This window comes from Meriones unguiculatus, chromosome 2, assembly GCF_030254825.1.
Source record: "Meriones unguiculatus strain TT.TT164.6M chromosome 2, Bangor_MerUng_6.1, whole genome shotgun sequence".
Lineage (NCBI taxonomy): Eukaryota > Metazoa > Chordata > Mammalia > Rodentia > Muridae > Meriones > Meriones unguiculatus.
Window position 1 is genome coordinate 183,623,704 of NC_083350.1, and position 16,727 is coordinate 183,640,430.

The window sequence follows — 16,727 nt, forward strand, 5'->3', positions numbered from 1 at the left end:
ATAATAGAGACCCTGTCTCAAACAAACAGAACAACAATAAATTGCCTCTTGTAAAAACAAAAAGTCAGCTTTGGGACTAGGGATGCAGCTTCGTTGGTAGAATGCTTAACTCTAATATGAAGGAGACTCCAGTACTGCAGAAATTGAGCTTAATGGTCTGTGCTTACAACCCCAACACTTGGGAGGCAGGCAGGACTCCTGCAAGTTTGAGGCTAATTTTCTCTACACTGTGAGTGCTAGATTAGATGATCATAGTTTCACAGCAAGATCCTGTCTCAAAACAAAAACCAAACAATAGCAAATCAACTTTAGTGCTTAGTTCTATCTGGTATACAATGTTACAGCCTGCTTCAAGATCAGAATAGGGATTAGTTGGTTTTTATAACTCTAAATTTTACATATCTAAAACTAGCAGGAAGCAGGACGAATCTTCATATCAAAGGATGGTTGCAGTTTTCTCTTCTGTGCTTTCCTTCCAAAAGGCACTCCTGGCTGTTGCTAGCCACACAATGTGCCTGGCTCTGGAGACTGCTCTATACATACTTCAAACTTGAGACAATTTAATATGGACTAGCGGCTTTATAACTCCTGATTATACTGTTTATTACTGTTGATTATAGCGGGGAGACCATACCATAGGTGCTGGGTACGAACTTGGGCTTTTTTTTTTAATTTATTTTTATTATTTTAAGATAAGGTCTCATTCTATAGTCCTGACTTAACCTGGAACTGTCCATCTTCCCGATTCTACCTCCTAAGTGTTGAGTATACAGGAAAGAGCCACCTGGCTTGTGTTTAAAAAGAAGTTTAACCTTTTTTTTTTTTTTTTTTTTTTCCTTTTTGGAGAGCGAGCACTTCTTTATGTAGCCCATGCTGACTTAATCCTCCTGGCTTGGGATCCAACTTCTGGTATAACAGGTCTATGCCAAACATACTCGTTTTAAATGTACTTTCTTATTTTTTGAAAAAAGGGTCTTACTTGCATAGCTCACGCTGGCCTGCAACTTACGTGGAACCTCCTGTCTCTACCTCCTCAGCGCTGGAAAAACCACACTCAGCTTTAAGATGTCCATTTTACATCAAGCCCATAAGGAAAAAATAAGTAGACTATGATAGCCTATGCAGTTTTGACACAAGTCAAATGCGCCCTTTTCTGTGCTCTCAGTATCAGCGCATTCGGAGCCTTTGTTCTAGACTGGGTCACTTACGTCATAGTCAATATGGTAACATCAGGACAGCTGTTTTTGGTAAGATGCCACAAGTTTATGTCAGGTATCCTGTTAAGTAATTAATGTCTTTAATCTCCAAAACGCCTTTCCGAGGCAGGTGGGCATTAACAACAAAAACCCCAAACTCTAAGCGTATGGATGCGCGCGCTTCCGCGCACGCTGCGACAGACACGTGGAGGTCAGACGGCAACTGGGTGATAAAACTCCTTCCTTCCACCTTGTGGACTCCAGGGATCAAACTCAGGTCTCGAAGCACAGAAGTGCCGCTGGGCCATCTTGCCTGCTCCAAGTAGGCGTTTTCATTCCCATTTTATAGACGAATAAACTAAGTTTCGGGGCAGTTACTGTCAGGCCGAGACTAGATTTCTAGGCTCTCGGCCCAGGGACGCGGCAACGACCGCGAAAGAGCGATCGGTAAGAGACACTCGAGCGTCACAGCGGCCACTACAGAGTGGCAGGACGTAGCTGCCACGCCCCGGAACCGGAAGAGAGGGAGCCGTCACCGGAAACCGGCGAGCAGCTTCCGGCTGCGCGCAGGAAGTGGCTCCTGCGCGCGTCTCCAGCTTGTCACGTAGAGGCCCGGTGGCGTTTGAGCCTCTCTCGCGCACGAGCTCCCCGCGTCCTGCCTCCCAGCGCCTGCAGAGAAGATGTCGCATCCGTCCCCGGCGGCCAAGCCCTCCAACCCCACGAACCCGCGGGTCTTCTTTGACGTAGACATCGGAGGGGAGCGAGGTGAGCGGCCCGAACGGCTCAGCCACTCCCGCGCCCGGGCCTCCCCGCCGCGGTTCTTCTGCTCGGCCCGCCGGCCGTTAGGCGGCTCGGACCTGGGGTGCGGAGGGAGATAGCAGCCTGGCTCCCACCCGGAGCAAGACCTGGCGTCCGCGAGTCCAAGCGGAACCCCTCTGCCCTGTAGGCGATGGTAGTTCTTCCGTAGTTCCCCCGGAAGTTTCTGGAAATTTCTGCTTCAGGAATTGTGGCGTCCCTTCACGTTTGTCTCTTTATTTGGTCGTGCTTCCTGCAGCCTTTGCACCGCCACTTACTATAAAATAAAACGACCTGATGACTGAGATGGATAGATCGGGGTGCTCGCTGGATATCCGCGGGGCTCTGGTTCCACCATGTGCCACTTGGCACGTGAAATACATTGGGAGCTACCATGTCATTTACAAACTTAAATTTGCTTAGTGCTTTTTTCCTTACTGATTATAGTAGCCCTTTAGGGGAGGCAATCGTTTCTGCGGCTTGGCATAAGGAAATTGAGCGCTATGGCTGTGTGGTTGCCTTGTATTCATACTCAAGAAGCCCTAAGCCAGCGCCTCTCATCCCGTAGTCGAGACTTCTTGAGAGGTTTCGAACGACCCTTTCACAGAGCTGCTTTCCCGGCATATTCGATATTTACATTACGATTCATAACAGCAAAATTACAAGTATGATGAACTGTATTAAAGGGTTGCAGCATTAAGAGGGTTGAGAACTACTGTTCTCAGCCCTTGTGAATTGAATGGGGAACAACATGCCTTATAACTGAATTGGACTTAGCCTGAAACATGTTATAGAGTTGCTGGACAGACTTAATGGGATGGGTACACGCATTTACATGTGCATTCACTGTGCTTCAGAACCATGGTTGCTGAGAGTAGAACCATTTCAGAGGCTGCAATAGGCAGTTTCCATACAGCATAGAGAATGGCTAAATCTAAAAACGCCAGCCACTCCGACCTTTGCTGCACTGTTTGTCTTCTGTTGGTTACATGGCGATTAGAAATTCTGAATATAGGGCCACTGAGAGATAGCTCAGCAGGTAAAGGTGCCTGCCACCAACCCTGACTGCCGGAAGTTGTCTCCTGGTCTCCCCACTGCATGCCTCAGTCCCACACATAGAATGAATACTTATTTTTTAAGTCTGAATATTAAATGATTCAGGATTTTAAACCATTTGTACTCATGGTGTCTTTCCTATGCTGCTAATCACCTGGATGCTGTAATTGATTATAATCTTCTGTGTGGTGTTTCAAGTTTATATATACAAAGCTTTCCTTAGACTAAATAGGAATCTTTTTAAAAAAGATAATATCCAACAGTTCCATGGTTGGGCTTATGTCCAAAGGAAATGAAGTTTGCATACCTGTGATGTTGCAGCAGATTCACAGTACTGCACCAATCTAGTATCTAGCAAGCATGTATATACATACAGTGTGCTGTGTATACAATAGATTATGACACTGCCTTTTAAAAGAAAGAAATCTTATTTTTGACTATATGAATCTAGAGGATATTATGCGGAGTGAAATAGGATCTCACTTTTGTGGGATCTTTAAAATGTTGAACTCAGGTACCACAGGCTGAGGAGATTTCAAAGCTGCATAATTTCAATTTAAGAGAAATAAGCTCAAAAGGTCTGTTAAACAACATTGTGACTATAGTTAATAGCATACGTTGTTAAAAGAAAGCTCTGTTAACCACTGGTTAGGTATACTCCTTTTTGTTTGTCCATTTAGTTACTTTGCACACTGACAAGATTACCTTTTCTTTTCCTTCAGTTGGCCGAATTGTTTTAGAATTGTTTGCAGATATTGTTCCCAAAACTGCAGAAAATTTTCGTGCGCTGTGTACAGGAGAAAAAGGCACTGGCTCCACAACTGGGAAAGCACTCCATTTTAAAGGATGCCCTTTCCACCGAAGTACGTATATCAACTTCTCTATTTGGGTATCTTGGTGCACATGCCAGTCCTGCTTTCAGGAACAACTGCAGAAGTGAGGTTGGGGGAAAGGCTTCACAGCTAAATATCTTGAAGGATACTTGGACACAGGTGATAGCTTAGTGCTATAAAGGCTGGCAGTGAGCAGTGGGATTGTGAGAGCAACTAAAGGTTATGGCCCAGACATGGGCAACCCTGGCTTCACAAGTCTTCTGACTTTCTTCTTTCAAACCATTTCATTGGGGGCGGGGGTAGCATGACAGATAAATAAGCTGACCGTAGGTCATTTTACAGTCTGGGCAGAATTGTTTGAGAAGTGTTTAACATTCAATGTCTTAGGCCCACTGGTAATGTGTGATTAACTGTCATTTCACACAGATTATTTGACCATTGTCCCAGTGTCTTTTGTTTGTTTGTTTGTTTCCCAGTGTCTTTAGGTTCAGTAGTCTTACATTCAGGAGCCACATGCCTTCACCATTTTATTTTTGAATCTAATAAAAGTCTAAGCACCCAGTAAATATAAATATTATAAACAGTATCAGTAATTTTTCTGTATTTCAGGGGATTGAATCTAAGGTATTATACTCCGATTTACACAATTTTCTTAAAAATAGTATTTATTAAAAAAAATGAGTTCTAGGCAGGGGTGTCACACTCCTTTAATCCCAGCACTCTGGGGGCAGAGATAGGTGTATTTCTGAGTTTGAGACTAGCCTGGTCTACAAAGTGAGTTCCAGGACAGCCAGGACTTACACAGAGAAACCCTGTTTTGAAAAAAAGAAAAATGAACATTGAGGTTTTGTTTTTTTGTTTTTTTTTTTAAGTTTTAAACTTTATTTACTTTTGTATTTAATAGAAGTATGCTAGCTCAGGAGGCAGAGGCAGGCAGATCTCCGAGTTCAAGGCCAACCTGGTCTGCAGAGTGAGTTCCAGAACAGCCAGTACTACACAGAAAAACCCTTTCTGAACAAACAACCCCCCCGCCCCCAAAACAAAAGTATACTAATAAAACTATCTAGAAAACAGTTAACCTGGGGAGAGATGACTGAGCAGTTAAGAGTACTTCCTGCTCTGAGATGACCCAAGTTGGGTTCCCAGTATCTATGTTTATTGGCTCATAGCCTCTTGTGACTTAACTTCAGGGACTCCAGGAGCTGGCCCCTGCAGGCATGGCACATACATGACTTTTTCTTTTTTATTTTTAAAGATTTATTTATTTATTGTGTTAAAGTACTCTGCCTGCATGTACCAGCACACCAGAAGAGGACAACACCATGTGGTTGCTGGGAATTGAACTCAGGACCTTTGGAAGAGCAGGCAGTGTTCTTAACCTCCTAGTCATCTCTCCAGCCTCTGACATACATTTACATACTTAAACATACACATAAATACTGCTAAAAAGAAAAGAAAATAGTGGTATTTATTTTTCACTTTTATCTGCAGTTTATGCTGAATTTATTCCCGTGCCGGAAGTTTTTGTTTCTTCTGGGATATCTTTTTTCCTTCTGTTCATCCTCCTCTTTTGGCTTTAAAACAGTTTGTTCCTTTTCAGTAAGGATCATCTCAGTGTGGTAGGGGAGTCAGACCTGGGTTAATCTGGCCTTGTTCGCCTGGATATGTTCAGTGACTACAGAATCTCTAAGCGCTTAGTTCAGCATTACGCTCTGCATTTTTCAGCGTGTGCAGTGAAAATGCAGCATTCTCTGTTGGCTACCAACCCTGAGTCCAGCCCCACTGTTTGGCCTGGGCGCACCTCCTGAAGCCACCATTATATATTTCCAGAATGGCATGCAGTGCTTCTCTACAGTGACTTCTTTCAGATACTTAGTGGCTTTTCAGATATGCATGCCCATGATGGCCTGAGCTGTTTCCTGTGTGTTCTTAGAGAAAAGGAAGATTTGAACCCCTTGATTTGCATGCTTTCATAGGGTTTTTTGTGTCCAGAGAGTAGCGAACCATCTGTACAGGTCACCTTTGGCCACTTACGCTGTTAAAAATAGCAGTTGGCTAGAGCTGGCTCTGGAGAACGAAGTCACACAGCTAGTGGTTATAGGCCCATACTATTTTTACAAATGTAACTGATACAAAACATATTTTTATTCTGGAATGTTGGAACATGTTAGGAGAATACTTTTCATGATTTGTATAAATTTATATAAAAATATTTTTGGGGTCTTGGGATTCTGCTTGGACTTCTTGGGCAGAATTAAGAATTATCACAGGCTTTTCTGAGTCTGTTGCTAGGAGAAATGTAAGTTGTGTAACTTAGAAGAGGGAGCAAGCCCAGGGCAGCTGCACGTGGACACCACCCAACTATGTTTCCTTGTCTCTTGGCCAGCTGTATCACTGCACTGCAGCCAGATGCCGAGTCCCATGAACCTATTCTCTGATCGGGGGTGGGTGGTTTTGGAAACCTTTAAAAGGCCATGACAAACTATTGTCATTAAGTGTACGAAAAAATTTCTTACATGCATTCCTAGCATATGTGAGGCTCTAGGTTTGGTCCTAATTGTGTGTTCAACACTATTAGGGATTTTAATGTTTATTTAGCAGGCATTACTGAGCAGATAACGTATTTTCAAGGAATAAAATGATACTTGTTCAAATGGACAAGATTATTACTTTTTATAAAACATAAGTAGAGTTAGCATAGTAATGCAAATTAGGTCTGCCTTCTGTGTGTTGGTGACAGTTTTCTTAATTTTTATTTTATTTTTATTAATTACAGTTATTCACTTTGTATCCCAGCTGTAGCCCCCTCCCCCATCCTCTCCCAACCCCATCTATTTTCCCTCTTTTCGTATGCCCCTCTTGGTGACAGTTTTATACAGGGAGATACCTTTGAATTTGTGCAAAGAATAATTTCTTGAGTTGGCGGGGGTCGTTAGTAAAATCTATGTTGGAGGTAGGTTTTGAGAAGTCTTCCAGGCAGGTTGGTGGGGTGAGGGCGTGGGAGAAAGGCCAGGTACACGACCGAAGTTGCGCCTAGGAAGTTCTCTTTTGTTTTTCATTGGTTTCAGTTACTAATAGTCATAGTCCTTTTTTTGCAGTTATTAAGAAATTTATGATTCAAGGTGGCGACTTCTCAAATCATAATGGTACAGGTGGAGAAAGTATTTACGGTGAAAAATTTGAAGATGAAAATTTTCATTATAAGGTAAAGAAAAAAATTCTTGTTTTTGTTAATACAAAGATTATATATTTGAAATACACCTGGATTAAGATACTAAAAAAAAAAAAAAAAGTCTTTGTGGTCAGAATGCTGACCTCTCTCCCCTCTGGTGCTAGGTCCTCCTTCTGGTGCTAGGGGCTTTTATGCCCAACAAGCACTCCATTACTCAGCTAACCTTACTCCCATTTTCTGTTTTGAAACTGGGGCTTGCCTAGTTGCTCAGGTTAGCTTTAAACTCACTGTAGCTGAGAACTCCCAGTCCTTTTTACTTACCCTCCTTAGGAGCTAAGCTTATAAACCTTTGTCAGTGGTATGGGCTATACTTTTCTTATAAAAGAAATTATATTTATAAATAAGCTTTTCTAAGGTTGTGTGGTACTGGGTGTGAGCTCAGGGTCTTTTGCATGCCAGGCAAGTTCTCTGCCACCCAAGCTCTACACCAGTTCACTGTTCATCTTTAATGTGGAAGGGATTTATCCAGTAACAGTTTTGCTTTTGTGTAGTCCAGGGTGGTCCTGAATTTACCATCCTCCTGCATTTTGCCTCCTGAGTGCTGGAATGACAGATAAACAATATCATACCTAGCCAGTATGATATTTTGGCTAAAATACTGTGCTTATTTCACTACAGTCAGTTTTTATATGCTTCAGTTAAGCCAGTGAGTTTTTAAGCTCCCGTATGGCAAAGTTGATCCCAGCAAAAAATGTTGTCATTATTGTAAGGATGGTAACTTGTGCATCTTTATCCTTGAATTTGAAGAACAAAACCATCGCTAATATCCAGGATGTCAGGGGATTTCCCACCTAGCGGATATGGTTAATGTTCGGGGTGTATTGCACCATTCCCGTTTTAAGAACAGACATGTAAGTACAAAAGTAAAGTGATGTCTTTGGAAATGAGGCATATAGGCAAGGTAATAGGATGACTTGCAGAGAGAATTTCTGTTGCACACTTCTGTCATTGCACCAGAGAGCTTATGAGAAATGATTTACTTATAATCTTACCTCAGAGTCAAGATTAAAATACAAGGGACTGTGGAAGATAACAATACATAATAGAACACATGTAAGTGGTAAATTGATTGAATATATTTGTTTGTATGACTTTGATACAAGTTGAATGTCCCTTATGAAATGCTCTGGGCTAGAAATATTTCAGTTATTTGGATTTTGAAATGTTTGCATAATTTTATAGGTTGAGCATCCTGCATCTGAAATCTCAAAAGTTGTTGCTCAAAAGTTTCAGATTTTGTAACATGTTGGACCTTGGTTTTTGGATTAGGAATGTTCAACCTCTGGAACTAGCTGTGTAAACCAAGCTGGCCTTGAACTCACAGAGATCAGCAGTCTGCTTTCTGAGTGCTGGGATTAAGAGCATGTGGGACTACACCCAGCTCCTGTGATAGGAGAAATGTTAGATAGTTCAGGTTATTATTTGAGGCAGTGAGGAGGTTTGAACACTTATGCTAGACAAATAGACCAGGTCTAAAATACAGATTTGAAAAGGAAAGTAATGACAGCAACGGGGAAAAGGTAGTGGAAGGCCAAGGAAAAGAATAACTGAGGCTTTTCTGACCACTGCAGTGAATAAAGGAAAGGAGGCAAAAGGAAAAGAAGACTTGCCTCTGGCATTGTGCAGATTCGGTGACCTTGAAAACGGAGTGGGACTTAGATTGATGGGACCAAGGTGTCTCGGGTAGGAAGGTAGCCCAGGAGTTGAGAGGTGTGCACTAGAGGCATGCATTCAGGAAGCCTGCGCTGTGCAAAGCAAAGAAGCTGGCTTGAGCTTCAACAGACTGCTGGAAACATGTTCCTTTGCATAGTCTTGAGTCATTGATTTGCCTGAAGGAAAGCCATAGATTGGAAGTACTTATCTGAGTAACTTGTCTAATTCAGTACTACATTACTGTTTTCAGTTTAGTGAAAAAGAAGAGTCATAATGTAGGCCTATTTCTGAGTGTGGAAGGAGTGTACAGGGGTTCTCAGAAAAATAGCCGTTACAAAAAGAGCAGAGTAGCCTATTAGATTTCCTTGCTGTGGAATCTTCATCTTTAATATTGAAGTGTAAGCCTCTCTTGCAGATGGCCAGTTCTGTTCGTTTAAGGTATCTGTTAGTGCTATGAACACTGTCTTTGATTTTCTTAAAGTAAATCAGAGAAAAGAAGTAACAAACATTTATATGTGCAGTTGATGTAGAAGAGTAAAGTTTAGCAGTACACCCCATCTATTTTAGGTGAAGAGTCAATACAGGGAAAATCATATTAGGCCTCTAACTTTGTTTTTCTTATAATGATTTTTATCTCTGCAGCATGACCGCGAGGGTTTGCTGAGCATGGCAAATGCAGGCCCCAATACAAATGGTTCTCAGTTCTTTATCACAACAGTTCCAACTCCTCATCTGGATGGGAAACATGTGGTATTTGGTCAAGTAATTAAAGGACTAGGTGTGGCAAGGATGCTTGAAAATGTAGAAGTGAATGGTGAAAAACCTGCCAAAGTAAGTAAAAAGTTAAATAAACACCAGCTTAGTTACTGTGTCAAAGAAATGCAGGTTACAGGGTCAGGTGGTTGTTGCCTAGAAAAGTAGGAAAGAAGTTAGGATGGTTTGCTAAAGGAGTCTGAATTGGCCACTTTTCTTTGACACTTTTTTCATTTTTTTTTATTAGTTACAGTTTATTCGCTTTGTATCCCAGCTGTAGCCTCCTCCCCCTTTGAAACTTTTTAAAATCAATGGCTAAGAAGATTAGGTAAAGGAGGCTGGTTTTTTGTTTGTTTGTTTGTTTGTTTGTTTTTTCTTTTTTGGAGTTGTTGTTTTTCCCAGGAAACGTAGACCTGGCTTTCTTTGAATTGTCCAGTAGTCCTTTTGTCTCTGCTCGTGCTACTCAAGGACTAGGATTAACCACTATGCCCAAAAAAGAGATTTTAGTACTTATTTCAGCTTAAGTGTGATTTAACAAAGTGATCTATGTTAGATTGCCTAAGTCTTCCCATACCCGTGAGACTTGTGTCAATAGTTGACTATAGTGCACACTAGAAAGAAGACAGTGAGTACACTACTGTTTCACTAGGAGTTCGGCACAGATCTTGATGTGTTTTTACACCCTGTATAAACTGCTCGATTGTTTCAGGTTGTATTGTATTCTAAATACCATGGGACAGCATGGCTGTGAGACCCATAAAGCAACAAGACAGTGTAGAGGGTTAGAAGCCCAGTTACTGCTACAAGTATGCTGACGAGTCATACATAACAGATTCATATATGTGATACAGTTCTCAGCTCATCGCGTTCATAGTACTAACAGTAAATGCTGTAATTATAGCAGGTGGACGCATCTCTGACATGAGTAGTAGTGTGTGTAACCTTGAGCTCTGCAGCCTTTGAAGGTGGACGGTAAGATCTCAGATACTCACTTCAGTTTCACATTTTACAGCTGTGTGCTATTGCAGAATGCGGAGAATTGAAAGAAGGGGATGACTGGGGAATATTCCCCAAAGATGGCTCTGGTGATAATCATCCAGATTTCCCGGAAGATGCAGATATAGATTTAAAAGATGTAAGTACTTCCAGATAATAAACTTTAATTACTTAAGTTAATTAAAGTACTTAGTACTAGAAGGTTGTTCAGCCTGTCATAATGATAGAATGTTTGTGTTAACATTATTTACTAACACCCAACATACTTGTAATCTTTTATACAGGTAGATAAAATTTTATTAATAGCTGAAGACTTAAAAAACATTGGAAATACTTTTTTCAAGTCTCAGAACTGGGAGATGGCTATTAAAAAATATGCGAAGGTATTAAGGTAAAAAAAACATTTTTAATAAGTTACTTTTTAGAATGTGTAAACTGAATTATGAACTAAGTGCAGAATCGCTCATATTTAGCAAGTTATTTGTGTAATAAACAGTGTATTGAAAGAGTAACATTTCTTGCCTGGTGTGTAGCAACCTTTAATCCTAGCACTGCAGAGGCAGAGGTAGTGGCAGGTAGATCTTTGATTTGGGGGAGGCCAGCCTGGTCTGCAGATCTAGCTCCAGGATAGCCCCAGGGCTACACCAACAATCCAACCCTAAGTATATCAGCACTTAGTGTCCACCAGAAAGAGCAAGGGCAATCTAAGTCACCTACGTTCCTGAGGCAGAATACACCCTCTCAATAAGGTAACAATGGCAGTATCAAGTATGGACCCTGTTTTACATTGTCTCACCTTTTGTCTTTTCTAATTCAGAGTGCAAGCATAAGGAGCTGTAATACTGTTTTTCTCTTCCTGGTCATCACACCCATTCCCCAACCCTCAGATAGAGTTTTATATGTGGCTTTGACTGGCCTGGGACTGGCTATGTGGACCAGGCTGGTCTCCGACCCACAGATCTGTCTTATTCTGTGTATAGCACCCCACCACCCAAAACCAGGGCCTATTGGGATTTAAAGCATGAGTCATTGGCTCTGGCCCCTCTAGGGCCTTTTTTTTTTTTTTTAACTCTTTTAAAATATTTATAATTTGTGTGTACCACAGCATGTGAGTAGAGGTCAGAGGACAACTTGTGGGAATTAGTTCTCTTTTCTGCCACGTGGGTCCTGGGATTGACCTCAGGCTGTCATGATTATCTTTACTTTTGAGGCATCCTTTGGCCACACATATAAAATCATGTGGAGGCCATAGTTCAACATTGGCTGTCATCCTCAGGAACATTTGTCTCCCTCCTTTGAGACAGTCTCTTATTGGCTTAGAGCTTGCCAATTAGTCTAGACTGGTTGGGTGGTGAGCCTCCAGCATCTTCCAGGTTCCAGCCTTAGTGATGCTCCACTCATCCAACATGTGTATATGAGGTTGGAGAGAGGGTGCTGCCAAACTCGGGTCCTCTTGCTTATTTACCAGGTGAGCTGTCTTCCGCATCCCTTACCTTTGTGGTGTCCCAGTAAGTCAGTTGTCGTGTACATAATTGTTTCTTTAGGATCACGAGCTTGCATGTTTTGGGAAGAGGTATGGTAGGGTGATGTTCTGTATTTCTTAAGATAACACTGTTTTGTATTTGGGCACTTGGTCAAGCATGTTAGATAAGCATGATATCATTCTGATGTACCTTTTCCCCTGTGTGAGTAGAAAGTGATACTGTGACACTACGTGTGGTAGTGTCACTGAAGCACCTTTGTGAGATGACTACATTGACTGTTGGAGAGCTTGGTTCTTGAGTTTTAACTTTCATTTATAAGATGGCATTTCTCTGTAGGAGCCAGCCCCTCTTCCTCACTAAGCCATAGTAAATCTGGGTGTTTAAAACTCAGCTTATTTTTAATTACATATACCAAGAGTGCTTGAGGAGGCCAGAGGACAAGCTTTGGGAGTCTGCTCTCTTCTACCATGCGGGTTGCCATTGGCCAAACTGAGGTCATCAGTTCTTCCCTGTTTTTATTTTTGTTTGAGATGCTGGGGGTTCCCAGGGTCCCTGGCATGTTAGATAAGCACTCTGAGCTACATTCCCAGCTTGAATGTTACAACAGTACCATAGCACTTGCTCTTATAACTACTTGCTTTTGTATCTGGAATAAGCAGTTTCTCTGAGTCGATTCCCTGTGGAGAAAGGAAATGTTAGAAACTAAGTTCTAGGACCAGATCCTCAGCTTAACTTCTAGGATTCTTTTCAGGAAACAGTTAATACTACATCGATGATTAAATAGGTCAGTGAGTAAAAGGACTTATTTAAAAAACCTGTGACCAACCCTGAATCCATAGTAAAAGGAAATAACTGACTACCCAAAGTTGTTCTGATCTCTACATACACATCATGCTACCTGGCACCCATACTCAAACACAGTATTTTGAAAAATCAACACTACTTAGTTCTTAGCCTCTTTCCATTGAATTTAATTGTCTAGGAATACTGGTTCTAAACATAATTGGAAAATATGTAATATGAACCTGAGTTGTATATAATTAGATATGGGAGCTAATATTAGTTAACTTAGGGGAAAAGTTGATGTAAAAATATCCTCTAGAAAAATAGGGCTAGGAATATAGTTCAGTAGCAGGAAGGTGTGCCTAGCAGGCTCTGGGTTTAATTTCTTGGATCTGAAGAAAAAGCAACATTAGAAAATTGTGATCATAAAGTATTAGATGGACCTTTAATACCAGCCACAATGTTGAAGCAGTGTGGAATTACCTCTTTCTTTTATTAATATGTTTTCCAGGTACATGGATAGTTCGAAGGTTGTTATTGAGAAAGCAGATCTATCCAGACTGCAACCTATAGCCTTAAGTTGTGTGCTGAATATTGGTGCTTGTAAACTGAAGATGTCAGATTGGCAGGGAGCAATTGACAGTTGTTTGGAGGTAAGTCTGTGATGTTGATTGGAAGGAGTGGGATTTAGACGTACAAATTAGAAAAAGGCAATAGTCCTTAATGTATTTTAATTGCCTAGGACCTAATGAGGCTTGACAAAATGTAACTTAAGTCTTGTTTCCAAATATTTTGGCACATCAGTTCTTTTTGATAATCTATTATTTTTGCTTTTAATACTGTCACTTAATATGTACTAACTGCTTTTATTTCTCAAAGCATATTTATGTGCTTATTTATTTGTATTTATGAGCTAGGCATATAGGACACAAATCCAAGAATGATTAAGAATAGAGGTAAGAGTGTGGTGACCTAGACCTGTAATCCGAGCACTGTGGAGGTAGAGGTAGGAAGATGAGAAACTCATAGCTATCCTTTGTTAGGTGAGAGAGACCCTGTCTCAAAAGCAGGGTTTTGTGCTTTGCTTTACAGCGGAGATAGATCCTAAGCGCAGGCTTGGCTCTTTTGAAACATGGTCTTACTGTATACTTTAGGTTGACCTCAAATTAGGTCTTCTGCCTGTCCTTTCAAGTGTTGGGATCAGGCATGTTATGTCCATGCTGGGCTTGGTGTATTTTCACTTTATACTTAATTTTGTGTCCGTGTGCCACAGTGAGTGCAAGAGTCAGATGACAATATTTGTGGAGTCCGTTCTTTCCTTCCACCTTATGTTGGTTCTAGAGGCTGTTATGGCAAGTGCCTTTACCCCTGAGCCATGTCGCTAACTACTTTCATTTTTTTTAAATCCTAGATCCTAGTAGGATCCAATGGGCAGACAGTTTCTATTTGGTGTTAAGATTAGTTACTACTAAACAGAAAGATGTTTTGTCCTAATAAAGGCCATCCATGTACACTGAATGGTACTTTGAAAAAGTTTCAAGACTAAATGGTTTTTTGCACATTAAACCTAGAGCATGCACCTGTGCTCAGTAAGACCTGGTTGTGCAGCTCAGTGGCAGAGTAGTACTTGTGTAGTGTTCACGAGGCCGCCCTTCAGTCCCAGCCCTCCCATTACCCCTTGCTTAAATAGATAGAATGAATAACAAGAAATGTATACACACGTGTTTAGAAGGGAATGTGCATAGAGGAAAGTCTGCAAGGGAGAAGGTCTACTCTGCAGCTTCCATAAGGCAGAACTGTCCATCTTAAGAAAACAATTTCTCAGTGTTGGCTCTTTTAAGAGCTGTTATGCAAACAGTATAGCTTAAAAATGTCTCAGGGGAGAAACCTATTAAAAGTTGTTGATGCTCAGAATAGAATTGGCCCCGCCATGTGCCTGGGTTCTCAGATTGTCCAACCACAGGTGGAATATTATTCTGTGATAAACATGTAGACTTTATTTTCATCATTACTTATAAACACAGCTGGACAAATATTTACATGGCATTCTGACTTGTGTACCTGTGGATTTTGGTTTTTAGGTGGTGGTGGACCATTCTTGAACCAATGACAAAGTATCAAAACATAACTATATTTAACTTTAATTAAAATGTTTTTGTTTGTTTGTTTTTTTCCTTGAATAGTCTGGGTCCACTTGGGCTAGAAACCAGTGCTGAGAGAAGCACTCTGGAGATACAGCCACTCAATACTCTTATCTTGTGCTGGTAGAGCACAGGTGCTCTAACTCCAGTGAGTTGGAGCCAGTTGATAACATTCACTTTTAGATACAAATACTGATGTTATAACTTTTTCATAGGCTCTTGAAATGGACCCGTCAAATACCAAAGCACTATACCGCAAAGCACAAGGATGGCAAGGATTAAAAGAATATGATCAAGCATTGGTAAATTTTCTTCTCATTGTTTTATAATAGTCACATTAAAAGTCTGAATGTCTAATGTTTCTTAAATTCTCTTCTCCATTGTAGGCCGATCTTAAGAAGGCGCAGGAGATAGCCCCAGGAGACAAAGGTAAATTGGCAGGTTTTGTAATGAAGCTTCATTTTGTTCTTCAAAAATGGATCCCGGGGGCTGGAGAAATATCTCAGTGGTTAAGAGCATTGTTCCTCCAGAGGTCCTGAGTTCGATTCTCAGCAACCATCTATACTGGGATCCAGTGCCCTCTTATGCAGGTGTACATACAGATAGAACACTCATACACATAAATAAAGTCTTTTAAAAAAATGGATCCTCATGAGCCAGTGTACACTTAACCTTGACATATTTATTTGTTTAGATATTGCAGAGTGCCTCTTACTGGGCCAGGCAGTGATTTATACAGTAAATTTATATAGTAAATTAGACAAGAATTCAAGGTGGCTGTCCTATGCAGAGCTTACATTCTTACTCTGCTCAAGAATGTACTAGCTTTTTAAGAGGTCTTCAGACCGCTTCTGTGACCCTTTTAGCTGTGATGCAGGTTCTATTACATCAGTGCTAGTCTATAAAAGATCATAGTAAGAAAGTATTGATTGCAGTTTTAAAGTTTGCGACATTCCTTTTCTAAGCTGAATGTGGCTGTGACCAAACACTGTATGTATTGGGTATGTTGCAGAGTAGCTATAGTAGAAAGAACTCACCCGAGGTAAAGCAGATGCAGAATGACAGTAGGTCTAAATATTACTGGTAAAAACCAGAACTATGCCAGGGGAGAGTTAAGTGTTACTACTGCAGTTTGTTGTTGTTTTCCCAATTTTTTAGATGCTTTGAAAATTAATTGATTGCTTTTCCCTCCCCAGCTATCCAGGCAGAAATGCTTAAAGTCAAACAAATGATAAAGGCACAGAAAGACAAAGAGAAGGCAGTGTATGCAAAAATGTTTGCTTAATAAGGATTCGACTTTGCTTAAATATGCATTGATTATATAAAAGATAATGTAAGTTACTGTCTGATCCTTGATGTTTCCCTTGATTCTTTGTCATTGTTTACATAGAATTGTTGACAGATTCCTTCTTAATAAAGTGTTACGAAATACAGTGACTCGTTTTAAAAGTGCATTTTCACCAAGAGTGGTATCTGGCCAGTGTTTAAACTGTACATTTAAAGTCTCACTACGTTGTATGCTTTGTGGACCACCTTGCCCAGCAGTTCTCAACCTGTGGGTCCGTTGGTTTGTAACAGTGTCAAAATTATGGTTATGATGTAGCAACAAAATAATTTTATGGTTGGGGTTCACCACAACATGGGGAACTGTACTAAAGGGTTGCAAAGGTTGAGAACCACTGATATAACCTGTCACAATTATGTGTGTAACCAGTGGGCATGGCTATGTTTCAATAAAACTTCGTTAAGTGTTGAGCTCTGGATGTCCTTTCTGGTCTAGAACACATTTGTTTTCATACTTGAAG

General features: G+C 40.8%; 1 protein-coding gene across 2 annotated transcripts; it reads left to right on the forward strand.

Moving 5' to 3' along the window:
• The first annotated feature begins 1,733 nt into the window (after positions 1-1,733).
• Ppid (peptidylprolyl isomerase D) lies at positions 1,734-16,677 on the forward strand. 2 transcript variants are annotated; one of them, XM_021653607.2, is made up of 10 exons: positions 1,734-1,961; positions 3,770-3,910; positions 6,979-7,085; positions 9,408-9,596; positions 10,531-10,653; positions 10,799-10,905; positions 13,293-13,434; positions 15,138-15,224; positions 15,309-15,351; positions 16,119-16,677. In XM_021653607.2, the coding sequence occupies exons 1-10, from the start codon at positions 1,877-1,879 to the stop codon at positions 16,205-16,207; spliced, it is 1,113 nt and encodes a 370-aa protein (XP_021509282.1). In that variant the 5' UTR covers positions 1,734-1,876; the 3' UTR covers positions 16,208-16,677. The 2 variants fall into 2 exon arrangements, with proteins under 2 accessions (XP_021509282.1, XP_060234442.1); XM_060378459.1 differs by lacking the exons at positions 1,734-1,961; positions 3,770-3,910 and adding an exon at positions 7,860-7,963.
• Positions 16,678-16,727: the final 50 nt, after the last annotated feature.

Bases quoted from the DNA above. Each gene is read 5' to 3' on its own strand.
- Ppid (XM_021653607.2), top strand. From the start codon at position 1,877: ATGTCGCATCCGTCCCCGGCGGCCAAGCCCTCCAACCCCACGAACCCG. The intron at 7,086-9,407 runs GTAAAGAAAAAA...TTATCTCTGCAG, and splicing joins ATGAAAATTTTCATTATAAG to CATGACCGCGAGGGTTTGCT. The intron at 9,597-10,530 runs GTAAGTAAAAAG...CACATTTTACAG, and splicing joins ATGGTGAAAAACCTGCCAAA to CTGTGTGCTATTGCAGAATG.